Here is a 15,293-nt window from a genome sequence, read left to right on the forward strand (position 1 = left end):
TTCTCTCCAAGCTGCATCCTTTTTTTTGTTGTTACTGCTAAATGCACAAACGTAAGTTAAATTCACAAATACCAACCCCAAAGTTAGATCCAGTGCAGGATAGCCTAGTAATAGTGGCATTGGCAATACATTATGCTGGGAAACACACACAATGCTTCCTCTGCATGGCTCGTATCTCTACAACATCAGGAGGAAACATCCTGGTCCCTTCCTCATTGTGCAGATATAATCAGCCCCTTTTGGGGAGGAGAGCACTCATTGTATCTCCCAGTGTTTTGCAGCTCTCTGACTGTGATGCAAATAGCGGGCCCAGTTCTGACCTCACTTGCATTAGTTAACTTCTGAGTTTACAACTTACTTCAGTGGAGCTATTCCTCGTTTCTGATGGATCAGGTCTACAGATCAGTATTGCAACATGCTTTTTTTTAATGATGCAAGGCCAAATTTCACAAAATTCTGAGCACAGTTGCCTACCATAATAATCAAAGGCTCAGCATCTTACAGGATCACGCCAAAGTCCACCGTATGCCATTTTGTTGTAAAGAAGATTGTTTGGGATCAAAGAGTCTCTCCTGCTTTAACTAATGAAACAGATAGGAAGAAAAATGAATGATCAGAAGTAATTGCAATTTGCAAAGTAAATTACACCATTAACTACTCCAGAAATCAATAATCAGGCACAAAAAGAAAATCAGTTGAGGGGATGACAGAAGAAAAAATAAATCTCTCGGGCATCTTGCCACTCTGGGGATTTTAATTTTGAGTTTTCCACTCCCAGCTATCCATTCTTATTGCCCATCCATCAACCTCCTGATGAATATAAAGGACTCCAGTATGAAATGCCTTAAGATTGCTGGGTTGGTAGAACAATGGAAAGGGAGTCTTTCAGGTTTGGAGGAGGAAGGATAAATCGCAGATGACAGTTTAGAAGAGCTTGTCTCTGCTCTTGCTTTTTTCCCCTAACATCTCTTTTTAATAGCATTGGCAGTCTAATAACCATTTCAAAGGTAACCAAAATCGTACTCATGGGCAAATCACCTGGAAATCTCCTCCTGATTGACTCTAACAACTGACATAATTTTTAATAGAAGTGCAACATGATTTATGCTTTTGCTTATTGGTATAGTTTTAAGCAGGGACAAAGTGGTTGTTTAATCTTACTCCCATGTTAGAGGCATTTATCTTCCACCCCTTTGCATTTACTATTTACATCTTCATAAGAATGCCAACACTGTAGCCTTCACTATTAGCAATACTCCTTGATTTAATAGCACTTAGGAATATATTTTGGGGTTTATTAATGAACATTGTGAGTTCTTCTGTGTGCCTGCTTATGACAGGTTATCTGCTATGGATTTTGATCACAAGGCAGTTAAGGAGGGGGTCAAGCAGAAAGTCTACACGAAAAACATTGCAACCACTGATGTGGTTACACAGGCAGTTGTAGAAGCCAAGACTTCTACATCAAAAGAGAGTGATGAATTAAAATGCCCATCCTACAGGAAGGGAGAGGTGCAGTGTGTGGAGAAAAAGGGGTGTTTTCAGCAAGTACAGCTGACCCAGCCTGTGAGCTGGACCCTGCTGCAAGCAGACGCTATCATGGTCTCTGGGGGCACTGGATGTCCAGGCTCCTGTGAAGAAAGTTGGTGGAAGTGCTGTGTAAAAAACCTCATTGTTTGAAACCCAGTTCCTGAAATGCAGTGCACTTACTGGCAAATTGAGGCGTTTTATGGAGGAGGCGTTTACTGGCTGGTGCAGGCATGGCTCAGTTGCACCTCCATCGCACCATGGCTCTTAGTGGCCTCGCTAGAAACTGTCCAAATCACAGCTCCTCCTGCAAAGGAAAGCGTGGACCTGTCACTTGGAAGGGGTGACAGATCAGAAAAAGGATCTCGGTGGGTGCAGCTTTACCCAGAGACTGCGGAAGCTGACACTAGGTACAGCTCTTGTGGTTTTATACCATCACCAGTGCAAGAGCAATCAACCAGTCAGGCTGGAGAAGTACTTACATCACTATCAGAAAATCCTCCCAAGGTTGGCTGTACACTTTCCCCTGCATCACCAGAGCTTTGTATTCGCCACCTTAGATCATGGGGAGTGAAGGAGGAGGGAGAAGACAAAGAGAGAAGCAGGCTTGCAGGCACATGGGAAAGGAGAGGAGAAACCTGCAAGAACAATCTTTTATACTTGCAACTAGTGGTTTAATCTTTGGAATAAACAAGGGCACTTGCAATTATGAGTATCTTTTATGGTTAATTACTGCTATTTATGTTGGCAGTTATCAAGTGTCATGTATGATTTTTTTATATCCTTAAACTTGGTCAGCTGAATGTGTAATCTTTAGCCCCCTATGTGTTTAAGACTTATTTTTACATACACAGTTATATTTTTATAACTGCAGTAATTCACCAGTCAAAACATGATATACATGACTTGGGTACTGATCTTTCCATTTTAATTTCTCCCCCCCAAAGTAACCAGTCATGTTTGACTGATCTTTTCAGATTAAAAACTAAAAGGAAGAGATATGCGGAATTTATTTGCAAATTCTCCTTGTTGAGCCCTGTCACTTTAGTGACAGCCTTCCCTGAATTCCCCCCCTCATTCGGATTTGAAAAGCCGTTGTAACCCTTTCAAGGCTGGACACATTTTCTTTGGATCATTTTCCTGTTTGCCTTCATGTTCAGAGGCTGACCTTCAAAGGGCATTTTTAATTATGATAAAACTTAATCTAGAATATTTCTAATCGCACACACACACACAAAGATGGCTGAAATCCCTGAATAGGAGAGAATACCCTGCAGAAGGACTTCCTACATTCCAAAGGACAGGTAAAATCTTCCAAAAAATCAGCAAACCAATTTTTCTCTTGTACACTGAAGCTGATTTTTCTTCCATGAGCATGAAAATCTTAATTTTATGAAAGAATCCAGTGGGCAACTTGCATCACTATAAACACAGATGGTCTTCAGTCATGCTGACGAAAACAAGTTTCTGGGAGAGCTTAGTTAACGCTGGCTGTACGAGCTTCTACCAAAACTGGTGCAGGATGTGGTCCTTTCCAGGACCTACTACATGACACATGTGCCAGCCCTGAGATTTTGGCAAACTGGGTGAAGAGAACTGAAATAGGATACCAGAAATCATTTAGGATAGCAGCAAAAGTGTCACCACCATGTCACCGTGGGACCTTTGAGCCATCTCTACTGATATGAATCTTTTTCCCCCTTTTATGATATATTTTATTTTGTAGGATTGAACCCACTTGCCTGTTGGAGTGAGTGAATGTTGTTCCTTGACCGTACCCCTGGTATCCAGGTTGAAATGCTAACCTTTACATGCATAGTTAAAGTGTTTATTAAGGTACAGTGTAGCAAAGCCTTAATTTTCAAGTTGACTGAAACTCAAAATGCTTCTCTAAAATAATAATAAAAAAGAGTTCAAATATAAGCAAGAGCAAAACAGATGCAGATAGGAATGAGCAGAAGCAGTATGGAACTTGGCACAGCGTTTGAACACTCCTTTGTTCAGCATATGCCTTCTTCCACGTTACTTCTGCGCACTGTAGCCCTTTCTCACAGAGTATTTTTTGCTGGGCTAACCCTTTGAATTTAGCACTGCAGGCGTAAGGAGCCATTTTGTGCCTGGCAACTGCAGAATGTGTTCCCCTGTGTGCCAGTGGATACGTTCTTACACGGTTTTCTCCAGTTTTTCCCTATTTTAGTGCTGAGGCAACGGCACACACGTAAAACGGACATGCATGTTAGGCTGCACATCTTTAAGGCTCTGTATGAACATTAACTAATTAGTCAGTATGGAAAAGAGCTGCAAGAAGGCTGTTTCAAATGGCAGAAGCTGCAGGGGATACAGCTCGAACACCAACTGCGGGTCTGAATGCATAAAGGCCCAGAGAACGGGGAGGGAAGCAAACAGGCTGAAAGGCTGGTGCAAGCCTGCAAGAGGGCTTCAGAAATACAAAGAAATTTAACATGTTAAGACTAGCAGCAGCTCATGTAGGTACAATGGTTACATTAAGAATGGACTGTCAATCTCAACCGTTAGCCTTTAGCATGGAGAGGAGATTATATTATAACATAAATGCTACCCAAGCCTTAATTACAGCAAATCAATCCTTTGACATACCATTTCAGGAAAACAAAGGTCCCATGGCAAAAACAGGTTTCTACATTTCCTTCAACTTTTCTCCAGACTACTGAGACCTCCCATGCATAACTTCTGAGCCCTTCGGTCTCCTACTCTTAGTTTCCTTGGAAAATATATTTTTTCCTTTGGAACTAAGGATAATCTGGTAACTAAAACACTGGGCTCACATTCAAGGTCCCAGGTTATGTTCGCAGCTAACATACAAGCTCCACTGACAACATAGCACTGGTCCTTGCCCCGTTCTCCCTATTACGCTTATGCAGGCTGTGAGTTTTGTGGCAGTCTTCTTTGCGAGAAAGTCTGCAAGAGTTTAGGATGAATGAGCATTTTTGGCAGTATGCATGAGGATAAAACTGTCTATTAAGAAGGTAAATGTGGTTGGTATGGTAGGACCTTGCTTTAAAAATCAGGATTATCATAGTTGGAGTAAGGAACTGAGAGTGTGCTCGATGTCAGTAAGACACCCAACATCAGTATGGCTTTATGGACCACGATAGGTTTGTGTCTCTTTGAAGGCAAGAGATTTGCTATCTTCCCAATGTGTAACACGGCCATTGCAATGCAGGTTTATGGACATCGCGATCTCACGAAAACTGCCTGGGTTAGGGATGACTAAATACAACGCCTCAAGGGCCCAGCCACAGGCTGAGATGGATCCATCAGTCTTGGCACAACTTTTCTTTTTTTCCTGCCCGGACGAAAGAGCAGTGCTGAAAGCCCTTTCCTATGGGGTGAAGAGAGCGATGAGATACAAACATAATACTCCAAGAGTGTTCAAGTGCCTTCCTGGGTCTTGAGGGGAAGCCCTTAGCTGAGGGAACTGGCTAGCTGATGTCAGTGCCAGATAAAGAATATTTTTTAAGACAGAGCATTAGCGGAAAGAAAGAAGAAAGAAAGGGAAAAAAAGGGGAGGGATATGGAAGCTTTATCAGGAGATAAGGAGCTGGGCTGCCCCATCTCTATGCGGTGTGGACACACTTACTGCCTTTGAGTCTCTCAGGAAAGAGCAAAAGGAGCTGCTGACATTTCTGCTTAAAAGGAAGAATCAATGAATCTTTGTTTCCCACTGCCTGCTTGTTTGACCTTATTGTGTTGCAGAATAGAAAAGAAAGAAAAGAGAACGGGTGAAGGGAGAGGGGATTTGTGCTAATAAAATCCAAGACAAGATCACAGCCCTCTGATCATCACTGGAGATGCTATTATTTAGTTGTTGTCCTATTTGCCGCTGTTCCTCATTTCCGATTCTTGCCTTGCTGTAATAAGTCACACTCTTTCCAGCCATCATCCCTGTATTGACAGGCAAATGTCACCCACGTTTGATTGACGTCCATTGCTCCTGAATACAGAAGTATGATTTAGGAATCAATTCTGTTTGTTTATTTAAGCAGCTCTTTGTGTACCTTGTATATCTGTAAGCAGGACAAGTTCCTTAATATTTTCTTGGGGGAAATGCCAATAATACTGCACATTCACCTTCCCGCTCAGTCACAGAGGTGCTCACCAGCACCCTTGGGGGAGGAGAAACCTTTCACACGCAAAAAAAAGAAAAAAGGAAAAAAGAAAGAAGGAAAACAAAAAAAAAGAAAACCCCAAGACTTAACAAGATGCTTTCCTGCCCTTGAGTTAAGCCAGGTGCCTCAGGTCCAGTCATCTGTTGATCTGCATATGCCCTGCACTTTCCTTTGGCTTCAAAACAAAAGGGAACTCTTTCCCTCAGTGTCAGTTTGCTAGCAAAGCGGTGGCTGGCTTTAACACCGGGAAACACTGCAGCCGGTGATGAGTATGTCGATTTTAATTCACAGAAAGAAAGGTTTCCTTCTCTGCCTTTATGGTTGTAATCGGGGAGGGGCGGGGGGGGGGGGGGGGGGGGGGGGGGAGTAGATCCGAAATTGTGAGAGATGCTAATCTCTATTACTGTGCGAGGTGGGAGGTATATTTTCAGATAACTTCCACTTGGACAATTGGTAACTGTAAAGCATGCTTACATTTAAAGTGATATTTCCCAGGAAACTCTAATATGGCAGGGTAGCCTCAGAGGAGCGTTAAGCAGGAGGTGGATTGACCTTTTAATTCTCGATCGGTGACCTGAAGGGTACCCAGAGGCTGCTAAGCACATCTCTTCCTTTTGGTTTGCTCCAGAAAGAGCTGTCATCGCAAGATGCAGCTAGTGAGTGAGGCTCACGATTTCACTGTTCATCCGTTTGCGGGAGGGGTGGGGGAGGGAGAAAGGAAAAAAAAATATATATTTCCCACACTGCCAGAGTAATGCCAAACTCTCTGTGAGTGGGAAGAGCAGAGCAGATGCTGGAATGAGATGCCAAAGCAGCTCCCCTTTCCCCTGCGCTTTTGGGTGCCTATAAATTGCTCCAGCGCGCTCGTCAGCCTCCTCCTCTCCTGGCAGGTGGCACCCGGGCAGGATCCCGCTCTCCCTCCGGCTCCGGCGCGGCGCGGCGGCGCGGGCTCTCGGCGGCGGGCACCGGGGCGGCTGCGGGGCGGCCAGGAGGCGCGTCCCCGCTGAGGACCGTCGTCTCTGAGAGAAAAAAAAAAAAAAAAAAAAAGAAAGAAAAAAAACGAGAGAGAGAGAGCGAGCGAAGAGGCGAGCGGGGCGATCGCGAGAGGAAAGGCAAGTTCCAGGGAAAGTTGACTCGGACTGGCACAGCCTGCAAAAAAAAAAAGTCGATCGCCAGCGGGAGCATAAAAGTGCGGGCGGCCGGGGCGCGGCGGCAGCTCTCCCTCGCCCTCCCTCCCTCTCTCCCTCCCTCCCTCCCGCCCGGCGGCTGCAGCGGCCGCAGCGGAGCGCCGCGACCCGCGGGAGCCCCCGCCGCCACCGGCAGCGGGCGGGCGGCGAAGCCCCAGGGGAGCCGAGCTCGCGCGGGCTCGGCGGTTTTTCGGCTCTGAGGAGGTCCCCGACCAACCATCAAGATTTTGTCCAAAAGCAGGCAAGAGGATCGCCCTGCGCTGAGCCGGCTGGTGGGCAGCAGGCGGCGGCTGATCGCGGCCGGCGCGCTGGGGGTGGTGATGGTGCTGCTGCTGGTCATCCTCATCCCGGTGCTGGTCAGCTCGGCCGGCACCTCGGCGCACTACGAGATGCTGGGCACCTGCCGCATGGTCTGCGACCCCTACGGCGGCACCAAGGCGCCCAGCACGGCGGCCACGCCCGACCGCGGCCTCATGCAGTCCCTGCCCACCTTCATCCAGGGGCCCAAGGGGGAGGCCGGCCGGCCGGGCAAAGCGGGGCCCCGCGGGCCCCCGGGGGAGCCGGGGCCGCCCGGCCCGGTGGGGCCGCCGGGTGAGAAGGGCGAGCCGGGGCGGCAGGGCCTGCCGGGCCCCCCCGGGGCGCCGGGGCTGAACGCGGCCGGGGCCATCAGCGCCGCCACCTACAGCACCGTCCCCAAGATCGCCTTCTACGCCGGCCTCAAGCGGCAGCACGAGGGCTACGAGGTGCTCAAGTTCGACGACGTGGTCACCAACCTGGGCAACCACTACGACCCCACCACCGGCAAGTTCACCTGCTCCATCCCCGGCATCTACTTCTTCACCTACCATGTGCTCATGCGGGGCGGCGACGGCACCAGCATGTGGGCCGACCTCTGCAAGAACAACCAGGTGGGCGCCGCGCCGGGGGCAGCCGGGGGCTGAGGGCAGCGGGCGCCCGAGGGGAGCCGGGCGCCGTGAGGGCAGCGGGCGCCCGGGGAGAGCCGAGCTTCCTGAGGGGAGCGGGCGACGTGAGGGGAACGGGCGCCCGAGGGCAGCCGGACTCCCCGAGGGAGCGGGCGCCCGGGGAGAGCCGGGTTCCTTGAGGGAGCGGGCGCCTTGAAGGGAACCGGCGCCCGGGCGGAGCAGGGCTCCCTGAGGGAGCGGGCGGAGCGGAGCGGAGCGGCGCGGGAAGGGCGGGAAGCGGGCGGCCGGCGGGGCGGGGAGCTGAGGGGAGCCGGCGGCCGCCGCTCCGCAGCCGCCGGGGACCCTGCGGGCGGCCCCGCTCCACCTCGGGTGCCCGAGGACCCGTGAGGGACGGGGGCTCTGCCCCGGCCCCGCCGGGTGGATGCGGACTCCACGCACTCTTTTCCCCCAGCGCCGTGACTCCCCGCCCGCCGTCCGGGCCGGCTGCCGTCCCGGCGGCCGCGGCGCGCTGCCCACAGCTCGGCCGGGACGGGAGCGGGGGGCGCTTCGCGCTGGCGGCGCTGCCGCCGCGGGGGCGAGCGGAGCCCGGGCCGGGGCCGGGCGTCCCCCCGGGGAAGGGAAAGTCCCGGGGAAGGACGGGGAGCCGGGGCGGCCGGGTGAACTCAGGGAAGGGCAGTGCTGCGTGGGGAAGGGGTGAGGTGCGGGGGAGGAAGGCAGCCACGGCGCGGGACGGGGCTCCCACGCAGCGGGGCGCCGACTTAGAGACGCGCCGAGCCCCCGGCGGGGAGCGAGGATTCCCTCGGGCAGGGAAAGCCGGTAACCTGTGAGCGCGGCGTCCGCAGACCTCGGCCTTGGCGGGCCAGCGCCGGGGCAGGCGCCGGCCGACGATCGCGGGGTGGGGGCCCGCCGGGCACAGGCACGGCCCCGAGTCTGCCGGCACCCCCGCGGGAGGAGAGGAGGGAACGTCTAAAATAGTTAAAGCTCATGCGAGGCTACCGTCTGAAAGACAGAGCACTCGTCCATTTTAATTAGGAGGAGCGTTGCCACCGCGCTGGCAGAGGCTGTGCCCGTAAGATTGCCCCCGGGGAGCCGTCCGTCGCGATTTGGCGCTTCTTCCATCGGCAGTTAACTGACACAGCCAGGCTGGCTCGAATTACGACAGCGCCTAGCGATACCGCCAGGCTATCCGCCACCGTCCCGCCCTGGGTGCCGGGCGGCAGCGCGGTGTGCCCGGGCTTTCCCGTGTCTCCGGCAGCTCCGCGCTGCTCCCGGCGCTCCCCCCCGCCCCAGCCGCGCCCCAGCCGCTCAACAGGTCCCTCCCCGCCGGGGCTGTCCCGGCACGCAGGGGGCTACAGGGCCGGGCTGCCGCTTGCCCAGGCCCGGGGAGCCCGGAGCCCAGCGCTGCCGCTCTCCCCGGGCCGTTCAGCCTCTGGCGGGGCGGGCTGCGGGGGGGTGGGGGTGACCCGCTCTGCGCGGTGTCCCTGGGACTGAAACGGGGACTGGGTGTCCCGCCGTGCCGCGCAGGTGCCGGAGGGGCTCCTTTCTTCGTTTGCGTGTCTCCTCCCCCGGGCAGCGCCGCCAGCTCGGCGGAGCCGGCAGCCGCTCCACGGCCCTTTGTGCTCCCCGCAGGCGGGAGCGGCGGCCGGCCGTCAATTCATCTGCTGTGCCACTTAACCTTTCGTTTATGGCTCCTCAGAAGTACTGTGAAAAAAGAATAATGAGAACATCGGCAACAATTAATTAGATGAGAAAATGTCTACCATAAATACTACCTCAGCAGATAAACCGGGACTCATAAAACAAAGTACATTGTAATATATTCACGTTGATTTCTTCACACAAAGGCGAGATCGTCCACCGCGAGAATACCATTTTACTTGCAATTAAAAATTAATCTATTTTTGACCTTTAATGTTTTAAAGTGTTTATCTTCTCAAATCCTGAAAAATAAATACATACCAGTACTTTTTAAAAACTAACCAATTACAAATATTATATTGAGGCTGATGTCTAACGGTTCCCAAATATAACTACTTCCAGTACCAGACACGAAACAAATTAAACTCGCAGTGATTCGAAGAAAAAAAAAAAAAAAAAAAGGCAGGGGTTCTATGTATATATCTGTATTTATCTATTCAAAGATAAGTATTTAGGTAAATATCTGCATACAAACTACTTAAAATTAACACACAGTTTTAATGCAGCAGTGTCTCCTTTTGATTATAATTTATACCTGAAACACTAAACACTGATGTGATGTGATAGCAGTTAACTTTGTGTATTATTTCTAAGAAAGCTCAGAAATTTTGGAAGTCATTAAATGGAGTCTGGCGATGAAAAATAAATTCAGTGTTTTCCAACAATGAAAAAAACCAAAATTCTGAAAAGCTTGTGACTTACAGAAAAAAATCATTCCTAAGCAATGCACAGGAGGAACCTCGAGGTCTCCACTGTTAACACTTTTCCTTCTTTAACGGTTATAAAGCTTGAACAGGGAGTGCTGAGGTCGTATAGCTGAACTAGTACGTCTCTGCAACCTGAGAGCGTAACTTTACAAAAGATGAGTTGAGCAGTCATGCAACTTATGAAATGTATAGTCCGTTAATGGTTTGATTTTGAGATACATTTACCCTCTTGCAGCAGTACACTGAGAATTCATTTGAGACTGTTCTCCCAGGCTTTGAAAAGAAATTGCTCTGGCTAACCAAACAAGGAGGTAAAACCTCTAAGAATAGCACAGTGGAGTTTACAGGACGTTTGCTTATACACAGGGCAGTAAGATCTACACTTTGGTTTCTAGACTTTCATTATGCAGAATCTTTTTTCCTCAGCCAGTACGTACTGTCTAGAATCTTAAAAATGAAATATCCATTGTTATTGTAGTCAGTGTCCATATGCTGACTCCCTTAGGGTAGTCACTAATACAATTCGAATTCTCCTTTACTATCCACAGAAAAAAAATACATTTTAGACAAATTCACGAAGTAGCATTTCATTATGATGTAAATGGAAATTTGGAAAGTCATTTAAACCATTTTGTGTGCCAATATACAAGATACGAGTTCTCTGTGAAAGTTTTTCTACCTCATCTATAGCCTTTTCACTCCTTCCCATTTGCCCTTTCCATTTACACCTCCAGGAGCAGCCTCAGCCCGTTATTTCCTTTGGGTTAATGGCCCAGAGCCTTCAACTCCACCCTGCTAGTCATTAATCCAGAGGAAGTACCCTCTGCTTAGAATAATTATTGCTTAAACACTAGCAAAACAGATTGCCTCTGTAAACACCACCAGGCAATTCAGGATGAAGAAGTCCTGAAATAGTTGTGGTTTACCATCATGTTTAAATCAGTTTAAATTTGCAGACTGTCACACCACTAAAAGTCTTCTAAGCTTTTCTCACTCTTCTTACAGGATGTAGAAAGAATTTCCACCTATTGTGATTTTTAAGCTGCATAATGCCATGAGATCCTGCATGGTAAAGAACCCCCTCTCCATTTTAATATTTCAATATTAATGTGAAATTGTATCACATGAAAATTTAATTTGGAAATTTATCATTTAAACTTTGAAAGGAATCCATGGAAATTTGTGACTTATAGCCTATTTTTTCAATTCAGAACAGATAAAATCCCACATATAGTACGCCAAGTCATGCATTATTACTTAGTTCAGGTTTGCAGTACCACTAAATCACTTACTGCTCTGTAACTACGCTAGAACAAAGACAAGCAACAAGCAGATGATGTGTTACACTGAAATAAATCACATACAACTAAGTTTAAATATTTTACCAAACAGGGTCAAATTATATATAAATGATTTGGAGACTTACAATGGCATGGGCTATTCATTGCTGGAAACCAACATACATCTTGAAATTACAGATTACTTCCAGTTTGCTAGCAACATCAAATTTAATCAGTACTGGAATAGCAAGGGAAAAATGGGAAAAAAAACATGTTTAAGTGAAAGTTGCAAATGAAAAGTCCTCAATTACCTGTAAATTCCAAAACCTCTTAAAGCAAATAGCAACTCACCTGTGGTTTTTCAAATGTGTATCTCTTTCAATGCACAGAAATTAAATGTTTGCTTACTGAAATGTGGCCATAACGTTTTTTCCAAACCCCAACTAGGATCCTTACCTGCTTGTGTGCATTGGAGTGTGCGTGGATGTGTGTGTGTGGGGGGGGTACTGTTTGTGTTCTTTTTGCAGCATGATCTTACTGGTAGTATGACAATAAATCCCCTCTGGAAAAAGTGCAGCCTGGTATCAGTAGGGCCTCACTGTGGATCCTCACCAATGTCAACCACTTGTCCTGCTGAAATAAAAGTTACACCAGTGTAAAACTGGCACACGACCAGATTCAGCTCTCCGAACTTCAGCTGTTATTGCGCATATATTTAGAAAGGCTCCAAACATCTACAGGAGTGCAAGTAGTTGTGTATTAATCAGCCGACTGAGAAAGGAGCACGTTATTGCTTTAGTTTCATGTGTTGTATTATAGGAGAAAATAAGCAGTAACCACAGGAAAAAACCACAATATATGTTGCCAGACATTTAAAGTGGCAACTCATGCATGCTGAATAAAACGTTGAGGATGTGCTTTAATTTCACCATGCAGGGAAAATTCTCTGAGTTTTCGTAACCACTTATTATGTATTTTATGTAGGTTCGAGCTAGTGCGATTGCTCAGGATGCTGATCAGAACTACGACTATGCCAGTAACAGCGTGGTTCTTCATTTGGAGCCAGGAGACGAAGTTTACATTAAATTAGATGGAGGAAAAGCACATGGAGGAAACAACAACAAATACAGCACATTTTCTGGATTTATTATTTATGCCGACTGATAATGAGTAAAAAGACCCACCAAACCAGTCCAAAAATGAAGCTTGCTCTTCTAAGCAATGGATTTGCGTGGCAAAAATCAATGAAACAAGCACCCCAGCAGAGCGCGACCACCGAACACCTCAGTAGCGGGGAAAAAAAGTCGAATGCTACCTGATTCACATCTGTACCACACAGAGAAACCTTACGTTAAAAAATTACAAACCAAGTTAAACAGATGTGCGAGCCACTACCGCCAAAGCAAATACTTCCTCATTGTTAGTGTTCATGTGAATGAAGTCCTACATAGATCAAATTTTTATAGAAAAAACCCCACCTAAGGACGCTGAGCTATTTCTTCAGTGTATATGATACTTTGATGTGTTATGATCTTGCTGCTTTATCCATACTTCAGCTTCGGTTCTTGTGACTTACTTGCTAACAATGATGCTTGGAGTCCACTCATAGTGTGGTGAGGAATGATTTTACAATAAAAGGAAGAGGTAATCAAAATATACTTTCTCTCTCCAAAGGAATTGTTTGCCTTGTACTTTTCTTATCCTTCCACTTAAAACTAGAAACTAATCAGCTTCAAGCCTTAACTCAGTGTTCCTGCTTTGTAGGTTTACATTAGACTTTTAACATAAAATCAATCCCGTGGAGTTGTTTAAATTTTGTCTTCCCCTTAGCTGTGTTCTAAAAGAAAAGGGATAGAAGAAACACTTTTTCTTTTTTTTCCTGAAAAATGTAACAGTTGACAAACTATTCTATTGGACCAAATCCCTGATTCCACCAAAGCCAATGGCAAAACTCCCATTGATACTAGGATTTGGAAAAAGGATTTGGCTTTTAATTTGTAAATGTGTAAATATATATTTAGACAATTATTACAGGCCCATTCTTGATAGTTAGTTGTGTAAATATTTAGCAAGCCTGGCATCCATATCCTCAGACTAAGGTAGAGTGTTTTCTTTGCAGCAATTAGTCTTCATTAGTCTTTTAGCACTTAGTCTGTACTTGGGTACTATTTTTAATAAAATAGTTATGACTTACTGCAGATGTTCAACTAGAATTTCGTAGGAATATAATGGGTCAAAACCTTATTTGTCTTAGGTGTCTTGTCTCACAGTGGGATTATTCCCACAAAGGAAGAGTGGGAGATCTGACACGTGAGAAAATGGTGTCACACAGACCTTTTCCATGGTAGTTAAGTTACCAGTTTATAGTAAGGCGTGCCTATGAAATGGACACAGATAAGCATATTACCAAAAATGATAACACATATGCAAAGAAAGAAGCAGATATTTACATGCAAAAAAAAGTGTGTATTAAAACCTATTTTTCTCATTCATATATATATAGAGAGAGATATATATAAAGTCTCAAAGAAGTTTAATCCATATAAAGGATTAATGGCTTGGAGAATTAAACTAAACACAGGTACTATGAGTTACATAGTTATAAAAATGCTTTAAAATCAGTCGTACCAGTAATGTCCACAAAATGTTTTTATTCAGAAAATGGATTTATTATTTGTTTTGGTTTTGGGAGGGGAGGCTGTCTATTTCTCTCAGGTCAAAAACTTGCAGATTTCATTCTAAGCCTAAAATTTAGCGGGATAATTCACTAGCTCCTTAGCACAGTTGGTTATGTTATTTATTTTTAACGTTTTGGCAAAATCAAGGTAACATTTCTATAAATTGTTAAGGAGTAATAGAGGCTACCCCAAGCATTTCTATTTCATGTACTTTGCCACGAGCAACCTTGTCTAATGTACCAAGGGTACAAACTCAGATTTATCTGCACTAAAATGTCAAACATGTCTGCCACTGTGACAAAAAAGCTCTTCAGTGCTGGCTGCTCAGTAAAAGTCTGATGAAGATTTTACGAATCTCTCCAAAAATCTCTTGTTTGAATGAGTGAAGCTTTTCTTAAACAGAATGTGTTACTCTGTTTCTGTTTTGAGTCGTCCGATTCAAAACAAATGCTGAGTTAGTCTAGGCTGGCTGAGAGGATCGCCAGTCTAACTCATCTAGGATTTATAAAGGGACATTGTGCTGCCAGTTGCTTGTGTATCATCTCACCAGAATGGTTAACGCTTTTACTTTATGACAAAGTGCCAACCTATATTCGTACATTGTAGTGGTTACTCCTGTTTTTTTTCTACAAGGTAATGTATTTTAGTAACAGACGTGTAACTGACTTCATGTCTGTTCATTTCACTGTTGCTTCTATTGGTTAGCGCACTCACAACAGCAGTGTAGCTAGAGATTTTCTACGTAGTATCAAACAGTAATGTACCAACTAGAGATCATTTACAACTAGCAATGCATATTTACTATGGTAGTTATTGGAAAAGCTCAATACTACAAGGTGTATACGGTCAAATTTGAAGAAGCTTTTGAAATCAGGCTACCGCTGCTACTGGATAAGACCATTTTTTGGATAAATCACCTGCCCTGGTTAAAGTTAGACGAGAGCAAAGAACACACTTTATGTGAAAAACACATATAAGGCAAACATTTCTTCCATTTTCATCATATCTTGATATACTGGTTTGTAAAGACTTATATCACAACCTTTGTTATAACTATTACAACTCATTAAAACTGTATTATGTAATATATTTTGACTTTTGGTGTTGCATCCTTACAAAAAGAAGCTGGTGTGCATGAAGTTTCA

The 15,293-nt window shown here is 46.2% G+C and overlaps 1 protein-coding gene across 1 annotated transcript; it reads left to right on the forward strand.

Annotated features, from left to right (window-relative positions):
- Window positions 1–6,414: 6,414 nt before the first annotated feature.
- C1QL3 (complement C1q like 3) lies at window positions 6,415–15,233 on the forward strand. The gene is made up of 2 exons (XM_074834820.1): window positions 6,415–7,770; window positions 12,455–15,233. The coding sequence occupies exons 1-2, from the start codon at window positions 7,183–7,185 to the stop codon at window positions 12,632–12,634; spliced, it is 768 nt and encodes a 255-aa protein (XP_074690921.1). The 5' UTR covers window positions 6,415–7,182; the 3' UTR covers window positions 12,635–15,233.
- Window positions 15,234–15,293: the final 60 nt, after the last annotated feature.

The sequence above is a fragment of the Strix aluco genome, chromosome 1, assembly GCF_031877795.1.
Source record: "Strix aluco isolate bStrAlu1 chromosome 1, bStrAlu1.hap1, whole genome shotgun sequence".
NCBI classification, from domain to species: domain Eukaryota; kingdom Metazoa; phylum Chordata; class Aves; order Strigiformes; family Strigidae; genus Strix; species Strix aluco.

What these genes read in the sequence shown, in the direction of transcription:
- C1QL3 (XM_074834820.1), top strand. Translation starts at nt 7,183, where the DNA reads ATGGTGCTGCTGCTGGTCATCCTCATCCCGGTGCTGGTCAGCTCGGCC. An exon ending in ACCTCTGCAAGAACAACCAG is followed by an intron (nt 7,771 to 12,454) that starts GTGGGCGCCGCG and finishes TATTTTATGTAG; the next exon opens with GTTCGAGCTAGTGCGATTGC.